The 669-nt window shown below is 64.7% G+C and overlaps 1 protein-coding gene across 1 annotated transcript; it reads right to left on the bottom strand.

The window, feature by feature from the left end:
- LOC145719577 (polypyrimidine tract-binding protein 1-like) lies at positions 1-666 on the bottom strand (the record flags this gene model as incomplete). Its single annotated transcript, XM_081811073.1, has 3 exons — positions 1-199; positions 296-373; positions 539-666. Coding segments are annotated over 3 exons (339 nt in total), but the record flags the coding sequence as incomplete, so codon positions are not given.
- Between the last annotated feature and the right edge of the window lie 3 nt (positions 667-669).

The raw sequence follows: 669 nt of genomic DNA, 5'->3' as shown, positions 1-669 counted from the left end.
AAAGTGGCTTTTCTCTGGAATGATGGAAGTTGTGGCCGGGCGCCGGCAGGCTGGTCCACGGCGGCCCTAGATGGTGGACTTGGAGAAGGAGACCCGCAGGTGATGGTTCTCGCCCAGGTCGTGGTTGTGCAGGTCGATGAGCGCCTGGATGGCCTCCTCCACCGAGCCCATCTGGATCAGCGCCATCTTGCGGTCCTTCCTGGGGGACGGGGGCAGGGGAGTGAGGGCGGGCTTGGGGGTCAGGCCTGGGGGCAGAACAGAGCGCGAGGCAGGGCATGGGACGGGCGGCACTCACTGGAAGAACTTGAACCCCTTGACGATCCCACCGTTGCTGGAGAAGAGGATCTTCAGGTCGTCCTCGGACACGGAGGGCCTGCAGGCAGAAGGAGAGAAGGGGGTTGAACACTGTTGCTTCTCAGGGAGGGCCGCCCGTGAGGAGCTGCACACCATGGCCCTGCAGGCGCCAGGTCCTCCCTCTCCCTCAGGCGCCGCTCAACTCCCGACAGGACCCCTCCCCTGCCCGCCACCCAGCACGTACGGGATGTTGGAGAGGTGCAGAGTGGCCGAAGGCGGGAAGATGTTCTGGAAGTTCTTGGAGCCGGGCTTCTTGAAGCGGTGCAGGGGGGAGTTGCCATAGTCCTTGGTGAGACCCTGGTCCTCCTGGCCCTC

This window comes from Leptonychotes weddellii, unplaced genomic scaffold (assembly GCF_054177405.1).
Source record: "Leptonychotes weddellii isolate Sample4059 unplaced genomic scaffold, ASM5417740v2 HiC_scaffold_53532, whole genome shotgun sequence".
Classification (NCBI taxonomy): Eukaryota; Metazoa; Chordata; class Mammalia; order Carnivora; family Phocidae; genus Leptonychotes; species Leptonychotes weddellii.
The sequence above is the reverse complement of the archived record's forward strand: the minus strand, read 5'-3'. Positions and strand labels throughout refer to the sequence as shown.